This window comes from Ambystoma mexicanum, chromosome 1q (assembly GCF_040938575.1).
Source record: "Ambystoma mexicanum isolate Mex_15411 chromosome 1q, UKY_AmexF1_1, whole genome shotgun sequence".
NCBI classification, from domain to species: domain Eukaryota; kingdom Metazoa; phylum Chordata; class Amphibia; order Caudata; family Ambystomatidae; genus Ambystoma; species Ambystoma mexicanum.
In genome coordinates, this window is record NC_090922.1 from 210,357,889 (window position 1) to 210,372,556 (window position 14,668).

The 14,668-nt window shown below is 48.3% G+C and overlaps 1 protein-coding gene and 1 long non-coding RNA gene across 3 annotated transcripts in view; one reads left to right on the forward strand and one right to left on the reverse strand.

Moving 5' to 3' along the window:
* Positions 1 to 8,204, reverse strand: part of LOC138526651 (uncharacterized) — a 112,621-nt gene extending 104,417 nt beyond the window's left edge. For both annotated transcript variants that reach the window (XR_011283693.1, XR_011283688.1), the window contains exon 1: positions 8,096 to 8,204. This is a non-coding gene — a long non-coding RNA (uncharacterized lncRNA). The remainder of the gene's footprint in view (positions 1 to 8,095) is intronic.
* Positions 1 to 14,668, forward strand: part of PRKCG (protein kinase C gamma) — a 1,699,783-nt gene that overhangs the window by 1,670,929 nt on the left and 14,186 nt on the right. Inside the window, exon 17 of the mRNA XM_069637367.1 lies at positions 6,614 to 6,754. Within this exon, the coding sequence (XP_069493468.1) occupies positions 6,614 to 6,754 (141 nt within the window). The remainder of the gene's footprint in view (positions 1 to 6,613; positions 6,755 to 14,668) is intronic.

Below are 14,668 nucleotides of genomic sequence, written 5' to 3' on the forward strand. Positions count from 1 at the left end.
CGCTATGGATGGGAATGGAAACTTTTCACCAGAAATATTGTCTTTACACCTTTAAATTTAGCAGTGCATAGGGGCGTGGCCGCGGGAGCACGCCCTCCCTTGACTACATACTCCAGCACCACACCTCAGTCCCCTTTGATGCGTTAGCTAGATGAAACTGCCTAACTACCTTCCTTTTATAAGGGGGAGGATGATGGGATTTATGGAGGAAAGAGGACTATGGACTAGGAGTACGTTAGTCACTACAGTGAGTAACTTATAATTACTCCTACATTACGTTCCCTTTCCTCCATACTGTATGGGTGACTTCCTCTGATTGACGCCCCAGGGAGGTGAGACATTGAAGACCTTAAAAGAACAGGTTCCTCCAGATCGCTTGCCCAAAGGCTGCGTCCAATCATGCACTGCCATCTAGGCAATAGTGCTTGCAGAATGCTGAGGGGGTATCCCAGGTAGTTGCCCTGCTGATAATTTGACATGGCACATGCCTCTAGAAGGCGACTACTGTTGCCTAGCCCCTGACTGCTTGAGCATGAAGATTTGCTACAATCACCTTGAAGGCTTCCTGGATGGCCGCCACCATCCACCTGGCTATCAAGACAACCTGGCTTTGAGACACCGACGGTGATGAATAACGTATATGACTTGCAGAAGACCCTTGTCCTGTTGAGGTAGAACTTCAGGGTTCTCCTGACATCTAGAAAATGTAATACCTTTTCTTTCTCGTCCTTTGGATTAGTAAAGAAATATGGTAGTACTATCTCCTTGTTGAGATGAAAAGAAGACACCACCTTTGGGAGAAAGAGGGTGGGTGTGGAGCACCACCTTGTCTCAGTGGAATGTGGTATAGGGTTCCGAGGCTATGAGGGCCTGAACTTCACGCCTATGCACTGAAGTGAGGTCCACTGGGAGTCCTGTTTTGATTGTGACCAATCAGATGTCAATGGATGCCATGGGCTCCAATGGTGTATGCGCCATGGTGCCCTGAACCACGTTGAGGTCCCAGAAGGGGTGTGGTCATTTGATAGGGGGTACAACCTTGTCACCCACATCAGATGCCTCTTGACCACAGGGTTGAAGGCAGAGAATGATCTGTTGTCTGAATTTCTGTATGCACCAATAGCAGCTAGGTATGTACAGCATGTGTCAACCTGAACCTCTGACTCTGCCAAATGTGCAGAGAACGATAGCCGTGATCAAGTGCACACATCAACAGCTTTACGCCCCTTTCCTTGGCCCAGACGCAAAACCTGGTCCATTTGCTCCTGTATTGTTTCCTGGTGGAGTTGCTCCTTTGCCTTCTGAATTTGCTTCTCGTTGTCCTGAGACAGGTGAAGGTGTTGGAGGGTTACGTGCTCAGGAACCACGCTGCTTGGGCTAATTTCTCTGTAGAGAGGTGAACCACTGCCCCCCCCTCCCCTGATTTGAGAGAAGGGGTGTTCCCTCCACTGGGAGAGCCACCGAGCCCTGCGTCAAGAGCTGTATGAGGTCCAAAAATCATGGCCTGGCCGGCCACTGTGGAGCTATCAGGATTAGACACAAGTGCAAAGCTCCTCTGATCTTGCAGATGACCCTGTGGAGTAATGGGGTCGGTGGAAATGCATAGGCCCACATCCCGTTCCATTGAAGAAGTAAGGCATCCCCCAGCATGCCCATGCCCTGGCCCAGCCATGGGGGCATACTGCTGGCATCGCCAGTTCTGCTCTGTGTCAAAAGTCTATCTGGGGCTGGCCACAACTCATGAATATCTCCAGCAGGACTTGTTTGTCCAGCTGCTACTCGTAGTTGTCGACTCCCAATCTGCTGAGTCTGTCCGCCGCCAGGTTGGATTCTTCCAGAAAGGTAGATTGCGGAAAGCCTTATGTTGTGGGCTATGACCCATTCCCATATTTTGATAGTGAGCTTGCATAGGGGAGGCAATCTGGTGCCCCCTTGTTTGTTGATGTAGTACATGCAAGTGGAGCTGTCCATCTGAATGCAGACTGATTCACTCTTCATTACCAGTAAGAAGGCGCTGTATGGTCTTTAGTTCAAGGAAGTTGATGTGACCCTGCTGGTCCTCCTGTGTCCATATGCCATGTACACTGCGGTGGCCCAGCATGGCTCCCCACCCATCCGGGGAGGAGTCCATTGAGAAAGTACAAATGGGCAGCGGCAACCTGAATGGTCAGCATGACATAAGATTGGTGTCTTGACTCCAACAAATAAAATCCTGGTGCCTTTCCACCAGGATGGAGACTGATGCTCCTTGGGAACCCCGTCTCCTGGCTCCAGGAGGCTAAGAGGTGTAAATGCACTCTCCTCATTTTGAACCATGTACATGGAAGTACAAGCAGACATGCTGTCATGATTCCCAAAATATGTTGGTACCACCAGGCCGAGGTCATCGCCCTGCTGAGAAAGTGTCCAGTAGCCGTCTTCATAGCTGCCACTTTTTCCGTGGTGAGGAAAAGCCTCTGCACCCTGGTATCCTACAACAGACCAGGTAGACCAAGACTCGGGTAGGCTGCAGCTGTGGCCTTTTGTGGTTGATGGAGAACCCCTCGTAAATGATATCCATAAGTCTGGAGGCCATATCCTGGACCTCCCCCAGGGATTTTGCTCGGACCAACCAGTTGTCGAGGTATGGGTATACAGGTTGGCTATCTGACCTGAGCAATGCCACCACTGCATTCATGAGCCTTGTGAATACCCGGGGGGCTGAATTGAGCCTAAACGGGAGGACCTTGTACTGGAAATGGGAGCCCATCACTCAGAACCGAAGGAAGGAGCAGTGGGGTTGCCATATTGGGACATGTAGGTATGCATCCTTCAAGTCCAGGGAGCATGTCCGGTCTTCCCCTGCCCAGAGACTCCACTATCAGAGCTGGAATAACATATTGAACATTTGGAGGGATAGGTATAGGTTTAAGAAAGATAGATTGACAACCACACAGGCCTGTCTGGTTCTTCTTGTGTATCACGAAAATCCGTGAGTAAAATCCTGAACCTCTTTGAGAGGGGGTACTTCCTCCACTGCCGCACTTCGAACAAGCAAACAGATCTCTGCAAGGAGAGCTGGTGTCCCGATCTGAATTTGAATAGACATCCCCTTCAAACAGGCGATCCAGGATGCGCTCTGGGACATCAGAGTTAAACTTGGGGGCTTTTAGCCATGCCATCTGACTCATATCCATGGCCACACATATGGCCCTGCCGGCTGTGTCGATATGACACAGAGATGACTCCTTTAGGTCCTGTGCCAATACCTTGGCTTCAGCCAAACCCACCTTGAAGGATGCTTGCCTATGAACTGGAAGGTCTGGGTAATGTCCCTCCATAGCCTCTGATTTGCAGCAGCCAGCATAGCATCTGCATTGGCTTGCCGCATGCGGAGGCCAGCTTTGGAGTAGACCATTTTCCAATCGGTCTCCTGCACCTTCTCTTCCTTGCCCAACAAGGTAGATGTAGAGGAGGACGAGGTGGATGTTTGGAGTTTGGTGTACATAGAAGCTGTCGCTATCACAGATTAATGAGGCTGAGGGTGAACCGATAAGAGGAGGGTATCCCCTTCTGCCTGCCGAGACTTAGCATCCACCCTTTTGTTTGTGGAATGCGGTGAATGTGGCTTGGACCAGCCCTTTTTCGCCAGGGCTGCCACGTCCCTTGGAGCAGAATGCCCGATCTGGTGGCTGATCTGACAGGATCACTGCATCTGACTGTGCTTTCTGAGGTGGAGGGATGACAAGGTACTTTGCCATCCCACTAGCCTATCGTGAAAGGGCCTGTCTGAAGATGAGGTGTCCGGATCTTCCTCTTCGTCTGTGTCTACCTGATCTGCAGCACCCTGGGAGTATGCAGTTTCCATGGGTGGAGTTGCTGGTGCCAAAATGGCCTGGGGGGCTGCAGGAAGTTGGGACAGAGCCACAATGCTAGGTTGCATGGGAGATGGTGTCTGAGCAGGTGGCGACTCCACCCTCACTATGGGCGTGACTGGCTGCAGCTGTACTGGAGCTGAAGGCTGTGCAGGCATGAGTGGAAGCATCTCTTTAATAATTCCCTTCAGGATGATACCCATCTGAGGAGACTTCATCAACATGAGGAATTTGTCCAAGAAGTGTTCTTCACACGCCGGGGATGTGTGCTCCTGCGCAGACTCTAACAGTGCGACCACCATGGAGGGCTCGCTCTTCCTGTGCCTTGTCTGTCCTGCAAGTAATTTGCCTCAGTGTAGCAACCCAGCCCCGAGGGCACTGGCTATGATGTGCACCAGGTTACCTGTGAGTAACCATGGGAGACCATTCCACCCAAGGAGTAAAACCAGTCTCTGATGTTTGTTGGAGTGGCGTGTCCATACATGCCACCATTTTGTCAAGTTGCACCGCCATCTTGTCCTGGCCCGAACCACACATGAGTTGCATGTCTGAAGTGGTACTGGATCTCGCCTCTACCTGTTTGGTTTTCTGTGCAGGTTTGGTCCTCCTGTGCACCTCGGGCATGGGTCTGGTAGGTTGATCGCGCTTGTACATGGAGGCAGTAGTGCTACTGTGCCTAGCTGCTCACTCGGACATAGGCCCGTTACCAGGGAAGAGTCCTTTATGAGATCATCCAGGATAAGAGCCAACGGGTCCCTCAGCAGTTGGACCGGGAGGATCCGTGAACCCCTCAGCTGTTAGGCCGGTAGCTCAATGAGCCTCAGTGCCTTGGCTGGTGACAGAACCTGAGTGGCCTCTCCCGCTTGGGTGCTTCCCGGGGAAGGAATAACCTTTGTGGGGTGCCATGGAGAACATTGGCCTTCGTCTTCCTACGCACCTACTCCTTGATATGATCTGTAGGAGACCTGGATAACAGCTCCCTCCACCTCGTGAGCTGGTTCTTAAGTGATCAGGGAGTAAAGGCGTTGCTTGCCAAACAGACGTCCCAGCCATGGTCTTTGCAGAGGCAGCGAAGGCAGAGCGTGTCCAGGTCCAACATTGGAAAGGATCCTTTGCAGGAAGGGCACCTTCTACAGTCCACTGATATGCGCCGGGGAGGGGTGAGACACTGGAGGCCAGTGGAATCTAAGGTTCCTAGAAATTAGAAAAGTTAAAGAACATTTTGGAACCAAGATCCCAAGGGAAGAACTAAGAAGAACGCAGAATTATGAGGTGAAAAAAAGATCTCAACCACAGCCCAGGTGAAGCAGGTCTGCTCCCGTCGACGCAGAAAAGAATACTGAGGTGTGGCACTGGAGGACGGAGTCATATGAGGGCATTCACCCTGGGCCATGCCCCCGCACACAACTAAATGTAAACAGGTAAAGACTATTTTTCTGGTGAAAAGGATTCTGTTCCCATCGTAAGCGAGGTTTGCCCATGCAGTATGGAGGAAAGGGGATGTAACATAGGAGTATGTTTATCATGTAGAGTTCAATAAACCAAATCTTCAAGAGTAACATACATGCCTCTCTAAAATTCTCCAGATCCAAAAAGAACAGAGGATATGGGACGGTGGACCACTTTTTGTATAAGGTATTGAGGGGCTGGTGGGGTCATCCACATGTTTGTATGTACTACTGGGTGGCAGCATGAGTGCATATTAATATGTTATGTATTGGAAACATGCAATCCTCTAAACTGCAAAATCTATTTGAGGTAGCATTATCACTGTAAAATTGAATTGGTGTTCAAGATTCTATAGAAAATGTAGTTTCAAGGATCCTATTGCTGGAATGGTGGGATATAGACAAACTGCTCAAACTACAACATTAGGATACCACACTTCAATCTGGAACAATGCAAAATGGCCTCTCACTACACAATGTATAGCGGAATCCCACATTTCAATCACATCTCTACTGGGATCTCTACTGGGTCCACATAAAGTCTGCACTGCATAAACATGTTTTTATTTTAATATATATAAATGGAATTGCAAATAAAATGAAATGTTGCTCAGTGCATAAAACAGCCATGCATTTAGATCCTTTGGGCCTCATCACGAGTTTGGCAGTAACCCTTAAATGGGTTGTAGCGCTATTACTGCTGCATTTAAGGGTCCGCCAGATCATGGCCTTGGCGGATTTCCCCCCAGCTCTGAGCTGGGGGGAAATCCGCATGCAAATGTGCTGATTTTCGGCGCTATTACCGCCAGCGAGAAATCCGCCGGCGGTAATAGCGCAAATTTTCCCTGTTGGGCCCAATGGGGAATGAGAAATTCCCGAATGGGCCCAATGGGGAATGGGCACTAACCGTTCTGCCAAACCCGTGATCCAGCGCTAATAGCGCCCGGGGGTTTGGCGGTATGGCTAATAGCGCCGGCGGTAATACCACCCGCGTTACCGCCCAATTCGTGATGAGGCCCAAAATCACATGGTTTAAATTACTACAACAAATTGCCTACAAAATTAGGAACAAAGTTGTCAACAATGTTTCAGTCGTCATTTAGTCACTTTTGACAATAATTAGCACTCATTGAATTAACACTGTTTTTTCCTGTTTTTGTCGCTGTGATATATTCTTGGGGGCCTATGCGTTTGCAAATTATAGGTGATAACGTTGTTGATCATGGCAGAACATACTTGCACATCTCTTTCCCTGATCTCACGCTTCCCCTTCTTTTCCTGCTGGCCTCCCCTTCCATTGGGCTCCTACAGCTTCTAACTAAGCACCCTCTGAAGCGCCTGGGTTCAGGCTGTGATGGGGAAAGGGATATACGAGACCATGCCTTCTTTCGCTGGATCGAATGGGATCGTCTGGAGCGACTGGAAATCCAGCCCCCTTTCAAACCACGCCCGGTGAGTCCTCATCCACAGTTTCATGCGCTCCTTGACATTCTCACTTAAGAACGCGGCCCAGGAGCTGTACATGGTGATGCGCATATGTTTGAAAATTTAAGTCAAAGCAAAATTATTTTTTCAATGTTTGTGTTTTATGCTTAGAATTTGGTTTGACGAAGTGACTCCATCAAAGGGCATAGTGTACAATTTTCAGATGAGTCTTGTATAACTTGATCAATATATGTTTTTTATTAGTTGATAGGAATCATTATCCCTTTCACATTTTTGGAGATTAAACAAAAACGCAACCCATGCAACCACAAAAGATAAGAACTTGCTGCAAATATGTTTCTATATCTCAAATAACTGTTTTTCATTCAATATCAAAACATATGTGGTAGTCATGTTTGTCATGTAGTGTAGAAACCAACATGCATAAAAGACATCCTTAAACGTTTTATGCATGCTTTTGACTGTACACAATATTTTCGTGGATTTGTGAGATGGAGCATGGGCACGGAACGTAAATTACATTTCCTCCAGCCCCATCCTACCAGCCGTACAAATCTGCAAGTATTTACACCGGCATGACACGTTGATGCTGGCACACATACAATGGCTTCCTATGGAATCTGCCTGATTTTTACATCTGCTAACAGCTGGGCGAAATCCACAGTAAATGCTGCCTGTCATGCGTAAAAATGGCAGCCGTCATTTACTCAATTTGCTAATCTAGTTGCAATACCCAGGGGTATGGATGCCTGTGACTGTTTTTTATGCCTTCTATTTCCACCCTGTAGTGCAAATCACAGAAATTGCATGAACAGGACCCATTTGCACAAAGGTGCAAATGTAGGTGCTCACCTCCGTGCAATTTATGAGGACTTTTAAGATTCACCTCAATGTAATGTCCCCTCTCTATGCCCATTCACTGCAGGACACAGAGGACAGGCCCCACCTGTCCCCTTTCCATTCCTGTTCTGGGTGCAGCCCACCCTTGCAAGTGAGAGACGAGGTTACCACCTCGTGTGCGCCATTTTCAAGGTGAAGAATAAAGACGTTAGATCCATGCTCCTGGCACCCGTGTTTTCATTGCTGCATCATTTGCATTCATCCACTTGTTTTATTATATCCGCTAATGTGGACTTGACATTGGCGACGAGGAGACTCATCCACTGCGTGTCTTCGGTGAGAGGAAGAGCATTGCCAGCTGGGACCGTGCACTGGTCTCCCGCTCTAGAGCTCTGACAGACTACGGAGTGCTGCGGAGGCACAGCACCGACACAGCGAGTCATTTTCCCGCTCAGCAGGAAGCGCGCTTTCAACACTGCACGGCACCCACCATTAGAAAAGACATACCTGCTGTGCGTTGGCAGGTCTGGCCGACACTGCAGGTCCGCCCAGGATCCATCCGCACAACGGTGCACCCGGGCAGCTGGGATCTGGAAACTGGCTGGCACGTACATTGTGCCCGACATCTGCGCATGTGCTAGATCGTCACAGAGGAAAAATTACTTTCATTTGGACACAGCTCGTGTTCAACGTGCCTGTGCATTGCCACAGAGGAAAATTGACACACTGCTACATTTCAGCATTTTAGTGCATTGCCACAGAGGAAATTTAAGAGTATAAATTTGGACACTCAACCTAGGGAGAACAAGTGATCTCTAAGGCCCTGTGATCCCTGGTCTATGCGGACAGTGCTGACTACAAAACTGCGCACAGGTGGCAACCGGCATCGACAAAACTGCCTCAAGGTGAGTTTTATTTTCGAATCGCTTGCACTGCAATGCCAGACAATAAAGTGGACAGCAGTTCCAAAAGCCCACCAGCAAGGTCATCCCCTTGCAACCCTGTGCCCAGTGAGGAGGGAGGACATGAATCCTTACAGCTCCGGGCCATACAACCATTTGACATTTCAGATAAAAGCAGCTTGGCAGCAAGATGGAGCTGGTGGCTCAAGGAATTGAATATTTACATTGATGCAACAGTCGTCAGGAAACAATGCCGCCTCAGAGGCATACTCTTGCACTTGCTAGGCCCCATTGTGAGACAAATTGTATTTCTAATTCCAGAAAATTCAACACACACTTTCCAGGGCATTTAATTGACTCGTTCAATAATTATTTTGCCCCAGTGAAGAATGAAGATTACGAGCGACACATTTTCCACACATTTCCACAAGACAAAGGGGAAAGCATGGACAACTTCGTCATGAGACTGAGGAAAAGAGCAAAGTACTGCGACTTCGACTGCTATTCCACAGAGGAAGCCTTAAAATCACAAGCCATTGTAGGATGTGAATTGCCCAATTTTAGAAAGAAATGATTGCAAAAAAGCGGAAATTCTACAACTCTCCAGGGCAGACTGCGCACTGTCCCTGCAGATGGAATCATTAAGCAACATCAAAATCATGCAGACCGCCTCAACAGCGTCCCTATGCCCTGTGCGCACGTCAGAACGCAACCAAGAACAGAAGAAATGCTATAGGTGTGGCTACAAGTTCCCGTACATTGGCCCATGCCCGGCCATAGGCCACAACTGCGACAAGTGGAGGTGAAAACCACTTTCAAGCGGTGTGCAAAACTATCAAGTTCTTCCAGAAAGCTGAGAACAAGAGCGACACTAGACAGCGGGAAAGCCATCGTCCGAGGCGGGAAAGCCCTATCCCAAGAACATGGCGGTCTCCAGTGCCCAGCAGACACAGCTCGCACAGTAAAAATAGAGAATCAGCTCAGAGGGACAGGCGGCATGAAGACAGAAGAGGAGAGGCTGGGCATTCAAGACACAAGAGTGAATCACAGAAAAGAGCGCCACAACAGAAAATAAGATATCTGGAAGCTTTCCGAGACAGTGGTATGAGTCTGATTCATTGTCATCGAGTGGTGACCGTAAAAGAGGCTACGTGCCATAGGATATGCCACAGAAACCCAATTAAGCCCGACCCTGCTGTTGCAAATAAATGGACAGAGTCGCAAATTGCTTATAGACACCGGAACTATGGTTAATGTGATCAACAAAGAGACCTACAAGTCTCTCAACTACAAGAAAGAACTAAAGAAGGCAGACATTGTCATATATCTGTATGGCACAAATACACTGCTTGACTGCAAGGGAATGTTCAAGGCTACGTGTACATACAAAGACAAGAGCTTGAAGATCACGATATATGTAGTCAATGGTGAAGTCCCAGGTGGAAGCATCCTCAGTTTCCGGTCGGCCATCCAGATGAGCCTGGTGCATGTGATGTATCAGATCATGTCAGCATACACGACCAGCCCAAAAGAGATGATGACAAAAATGTTCCCATCCTTATTCAAAGGTCTCGGAAAGCTAAAAGGGAAGCAAATCAAGGTGCATATCAACTCTCATGTTCAACCGATAGCACATTACCGGGGAATACTCCTCAACATTCAGAAGCATGTGGAGGATAAGAGACTGTCTCTATTAGACTGGGACATCATTTAACCAGCTTCGGGACCCACCCCTAGGTGTCTCCCATTGTGCCAGTGCCAAAAAAGGAAAAAAACACAAGCATTTGCATCTGCCTGGACATGAGGGCACCAAATGTTGCGATAGAAAGAAGAGTGCCACTTGTCACCCTGGATGACCGATATGATGCACTTGTTGCATGGGGACGAAAGTATTTTTCAAGATAGATATACATAAAGGCTATCATCAGCTCCACTCTCGGTACATAACCACTTTCTCCACACACTTAGGACTCTTCACATATAAACGTCTTAGCATAGGGGTATCCTCCGTGGCAGAGATTTTTCAAAATGAGATACACCAGGTCATCAAACATATTGCTCATTATTATAGTAATAATAGTTTGATTTTTGGATCGACACAAGAAGCACCCAATGACACACTCAGGAGGGTGTGTATGGCACTCGAAGATGCAAATCTAAATTTAAATGTCAACAGGTGTGAGCTACGAAAATCGACGCTCAAGTTCTTTGGGCACATCTTCTCGCACAGAGGTCTGCACCCAGATACAGACAAGGTGCAAGCACTAGTAGAAGCTCCCACACCAACCCCAGTTTCTGCGGTTAGATCATTCTTAGGCATGGTGAGTTATTGCACGAGATATATTCAGGGTTTTGCCTCAGTCAGCATGCCCCTTTGTTTACTCACCAGTAAAGGACAAGAATTCTCCTGATCGACTGACTGTGAGGAGGCGTTTCAAGAAATAAAAAACTTATCACCTCTGCCTCATGTATGGCCTACTACAACCCAGAATTAGAAACTGAACTGACAGTTGACGCTAGCCTGTGGGTCTTGGGGTGATCCTAGTGCAAGTAAAACCAAGTATGTCACCAACATCGGCAAGACGTGTAGTGGCCTATGCAAGTCTGAGCCTATCTCCAGATGAGTGTGCATACTCGCAGCCAGAGAAAGAGAGCCTCGCTGATGTATGGGCATGCAAGCATTACCATTTGTTCATAGACGGTCAACCATTCACCATCGTTACTGTTATGCCTTGGAGTCCACGAAGATTATAGTGCCTCCGTCCCCAAGCACCAATCAGAGATGAGTCATACCACTCACTGAATGGTTATTGGTGCCTCAGGGGAAGGTAGGAACAGGATGCACCGGGTCCCGAATGGCCCAGGGATGACCGGTGCTAACGTGGGACCTAACAGTTCCTATGTCGAGGAGAGGGCAGTGGTGCAGGTAGGCAGTCAGCAGATATTGCCAAGACAAAATCAAAGTCACAATCCTGGGCAAACAGAACCATAAAGTCACAATCCCAGGCAAACAAATCCAAAGGGCACTCCAGGTAGAAGTCCAGCAGAGTTCCAAGGGTCAAAACCAGTTTCAGAAGGTTGTAAGCAAGGGGCGGTCAAAATGCAGTCCAGGTACACAAAGCAAAGTCCAAAAATCTGTGCATTCCAACTAGGTTCCAAGAAATGCCGCTAGCCACCACAAAAACAGCTGAGAAGCGCTGGGTGGTTGGACTGACACTGTTTTATGCGTGTTTCCGGGTGACGTTACTGCCCACCTGATCACGTGACCGCCTTTTCATTTTCTTCTGGGTCACGTGACCGCTAATCGGTTCACGTGACCCATGGTTGCGGTGTGTCGGTGTCCCGGGGTACACACGAAGCCTGAGGGTGCCCCTGCGTTCCAGCATGTGCCATGGCAGGCCCCAAGACCCACGAGGACGGAAGCGCCAAGAACGCCAGCATGGGCGGGGCTTCATCACGGGCCGAGCGGAGAGGAGCCGTGAAGGCCCAGATCCGGACTGCAGGACAGGTAAGGAGGCAAGGGCTTGGGAGGAGGTGGGGGCTTGGGCTTGGGAGTGCGAGGTGGGGGCTTGGGCTTGGGAGTGCGTGACAGTTACGGACCCTCAAGCCTTCACAACCATATATGGCAAACCAACAGCCAAGATGCCAACTTGCATCACCAGAATGGGACTTCGGTTGCAAGAATATTCATTCACCATCATACATCGGCCGGGTAAAGACAGCAATCCTGCTGATTTTCTATCAAGGTACCCTTTACCCGCCACGATGAGATAAAGTCCATCAAGGCCAACCAATACTTAAACTACCTTGTGAGCAACATGCTGCCAAAATCAATCACGTTGCTGCAGATATTGGATGGCATGACGCAAGACCAGCTACTCACACAAGACAATGTGTAACATCTGGAAAATGGCATCAGAACAAGAAGCACGGAAAGCCCCTGTCGGCAGCTGAAGAGAAACAATTCCACACATTCCGCCTCATAAGGCACACGCTGTCCGTCTCCCCGGAAGGTCTACTCTTAAAGGAAAACAGGATTGTCATTCCCGTAAGCTTCCAAGACCAAGTACTTGACTTGGCACACACGGGACACCATGGCATTGTATCCACAAAGCGACAGATCAGAACCAAAGTGTGGTTCCCGCAGATGGATGCCAAAGTTGAAGAGACACTAGGAAAATACATAGCGCGCAAGGCAGTCGTTCCGCTCACATTCCCTGAACCACTCAAAATGACGACGTTGCCCCAGCATGTGTGAAAGGAGGTCGCCTTCCACATGTTTGACCTGCTTGCCAATGGCAAATAGGTACTGGTAATAATGGATGAGATGTCCAGGTTTCCGGAAATTCACCTGATCCATTCCATGAGTACTCAGTCGGTCATTCCAGTGCTAGACAAAACATTTGCCGACCATGGAATACCCACCATTGTGAAGTCAGATAATGGACCCCCGTTTAGCAGACATGACTTTGCCATGTTTTCAGAACATCTTGGCTTCCAGCACCGCAAGATCACACCTCTTTGGCGCCAAGCAAATGAAATGGTAGAGAGATTCATAGCCAATCTATAACGTACTCTCCAAATCTGTTCGATCAGCAAGGGATTGTTCATGCAGGCAATTTGCACGCTACTCCAGGACTATAGGAACACGCCACACATTTCCGCAGGGGTATGTCCATCGGCACTTATGTTTGGTCACGTGGTGGAACCACTCTTCCCCACAATCTTAAAAGCGTGCCATCTGACAACAATGCAGACAAGGCCAGGACAAAGGACCATGAGAGCAAATTCAAAATGAAGGAGCATGCAGACCACCGAAGGAAAGCAAAGCAGAGCAACTTTCAGATACGCGATCAAGTACTGGTACATCAAGCACAAGACTCCAAGGAAATCCCTGCATTCAAGCCAGGACCCATGACAGTGACCCACATCAATGGCACCATGGAAAGAGCTGCCAATCACACTGGCACTGTCACTAGAAACTCCTCATTCTTCGGATCAGTTGAAGCTGAGATAACCATTGAGAGAGATGAATCACGAAACTGTGAGGACTCGTCTGATGCAGACTCTGAGTTCATGGACAGCAACCTGGACACAGATGACAGTAAGAGTGATCGCAACAGCAGAGGCACCCCCACCCCCTACGAAATCACTCCAGACGGGTGGTTTGCAAGCCGTCTGGATGGATTGAAGAAATGAGGTAAGGGCCCCAAGTTCTTTACTGAGCAAGGGAGAGATCTATTGTCCCCTCTCTATGCCCATTCACTGCAGGACAGAGGACAGGCCCCAGCTGTCCCCTTTCCATTCCTGTTGTGGGTGCAACCCATCCTTTCAAGTGAGAGGTGGGGTTACCGCCCTGCGTGTGCTAGTTTCAAGGTGAAGAATAAGGACGTTAGATCATCCTCCCGTTCCTCTGTTTTCATTGCTGCGTCATTTTCATCACTCAGCTTGTTTTATTATATACGCTAATGAGGACTTGACACCCAAGTTGATTCATTTCACCTTTTTCAGACATACATTTTAGGCCTAGCTAAAGGCAGCTTTAACTCTCTGACTTGTAACACAAAAGTGTTTTGCTTTGACGAAAACGTCAAAGCAAATTTTACAAGAAGAGAACTCTGACTATAGCGAGTGCATTCCAGCTTAATCTTTCTGTCCAGCACTGTTTCTCTCTTTGGAACGTGGCATGCTCCTTTGCAAGAAAGAAAAGCATTGTTTGATATGTAGCCTTGAAGAAGAAAGCAATAGCGAGTCACCACGTGAGATGGTCTTTATGGAGTAGTGGAACGTTTCCAGAGCCCAGAGGGATCTTTCATGGACCCTACAGGCAGCAGAGAATGACAGCTGCATGTGGAAGTAGAGCAACAAAGCTTCCTGTTGACCTATCCCTGAAGCCCTTAGAAATACGTGGAGGTCTCTTAATATTTGCACACTCCCTAGTTGATGCTGATAGGCCCCCAGCCATTGAAAATGCTACCTTCTCACTCGACACATGCTACCGGTTTGCAGCAGAGTGTAGTTTTAAGTGAATTAATTTTATATTAATTATCAACACAAATCACACAAAGTTAAACAGCATGCAAAACAATAAAAACACAATACAACAAAGCACAATAACGGAGAACATAGCAGGGCACCACACATTACAATTACACCGCAATGCAACATTCCATAACAT